The sequence below is a fragment of the Condylura cristata genome, unplaced genomic scaffold, assembly GCF_000260355.1.
Source record: "Condylura cristata isolate star-nosed mole 26May11 unplaced genomic scaffold, ConCri1.0 scaffold00054, whole genome shotgun sequence".
NCBI classification, from domain to species: domain Eukaryota; kingdom Metazoa; phylum Chordata; class Mammalia; order Eulipotyphla; family Talpidae; genus Condylura; species Condylura cristata.
In genome coordinates this window covers 1,247,378-1,248,689 of record NW_004567155.1, presented here as the reverse complement: position 1 = coordinate 1,248,689, position 1,312 = coordinate 1,247,378, and the positions used below count along the sequence as shown (strand labels likewise).

Sequence of the window (1,312 nt, the reverse complement as noted above, 5' to 3'; positions counted from 1 at the left end):
GCGGGGGAGCCGGCGGGAGGCCGGGGCCGCCTGCGCAGCCTGGGTCTGGCCTCCAGCAGCGCCTCGGGGCTGTCGGGGCTGGGCGAGGGCAGACCCACTGCGCCTCCTGAAGGGCTGTCCAGCTTGCAGAGCTTGGGGGCCTCGCCCGGGTCGGGGGGCCCAGGATCGGCGGGCTGCCGGCTGGGTGCATAGGCCGACTTGATGTCCAGGGAGAAGGAGCGCTTGAGGCGGTTGGTGTCCTGGAGGCGGTCGGAGGAGAGGTGCAGGCCCCGAAGTCCCTGCTGCAGTGCGCTGGTGGCCGGGGCCGGGCACTCCCCGCCCCCGCTGGCCGGCGTGCCCTCCCACGCTGCAGCGGCCACCGAGCCCCCCGTGGCGGCGCTCTCTGAGGTAGGTGGTGGCAGAGGTGGCAGTGGTGCCGCAGGGCCCGGGAGCGGCTCGGGGGTCCCCGGGTGGGGCGCCCCCTCGCCCTGCAGGGCGGCCAGCAGCTTTAGGCTGCGCTCATACTCCAGCAGCTGGCCCAGGAAGTTGAAGTTGGGCGAGATGGACGGGCGCCGGTCCTTCACGAACCTGGGGACAGGCCATTCGATGGGACAGGGCGCCCCCTGCCGGCTGCCCACCCGCTGCGCCCACGGACCGCCCTGGGCCCGCAGGCTGCATAGAGGCGTGGGTGGTGGTCAGGGCAAAGGTCAGGGGACCCCGCTGGGGAGGGGTGGGGCGGCTGCGGGGGGTCGGGGAAGCAGAGGCCCACCTGTAGGCGTCGTCGGAGGACATGCCCATGGTCTTCATGATGTAGGCGATGGCGATGGTGGCAGAGCGGGAGATGCCGGCCAGGCAGTGGACGATGACCTGACAGCTGGACAGCTTTGCTTTATCTGCAGGCAGGCGTGGGGCCAGGTGAGGGCTGGGACCCACAGATCCTGGGGGTCCTCCCAGCTGCCCCCAGTCCCGGGCACTTCTCAGGGCACAGCACGGGGTCCTGCCTCTCCAGCCCGGCCCCTCCCACTGCTGAGCCCGTAGATCCGGCCCGCCCGCGCCCTGACCTCCCTCCCACCACGTGTCAGACCCTCACCGATGAACTCGATGGACCTGTCCAGCCAGGGCAGCAGCTTCTCACAGTAGTTGTCGTTGATGGGGACGCGCATGAATCGGCTCTCACAGATGAAGTCTGGCTTGGGGCAGGAGTTGCTGGCGTTGAGGACGTAGCTTATTCCATTTCGTGTCATCAGGTCCTGGGGGGTTGCAGGGGCAGGAGGTTGGGGGTGGGCAAACCACTGCCTTAGCTCCCTACAGATGCAGAGGCCCTAGGCGCGCA

The 1,312-nt window shown here is 70.0% G+C and overlaps 1 protein-coding gene across 1 annotated transcript in view; it reads right to left on the bottom strand.

Moving 5' to 3' along the window:
• The window catches only part of DUSP8 (dual specificity phosphatase 8), a 5,846-nt gene that overhangs the window by 559 nt on the left and 3,975 nt on the right, over positions 1-1,312 (bottom strand). Inside the window, exons 4-6 of the mRNA XM_004695048.2 lie at positions 1,070-1,229; positions 749-872; positions 3-567 (exon numbers count right to left, since the gene is read on the bottom strand). Of these exons, the coding sequence (XP_004695105.1) occupies positions 3-567; positions 749-872; positions 1,070-1,229 (849 nt within the window). The remainder of the gene's footprint in view (positions 1-2; positions 568-748; positions 873-1,069; positions 1,230-1,312) is intronic.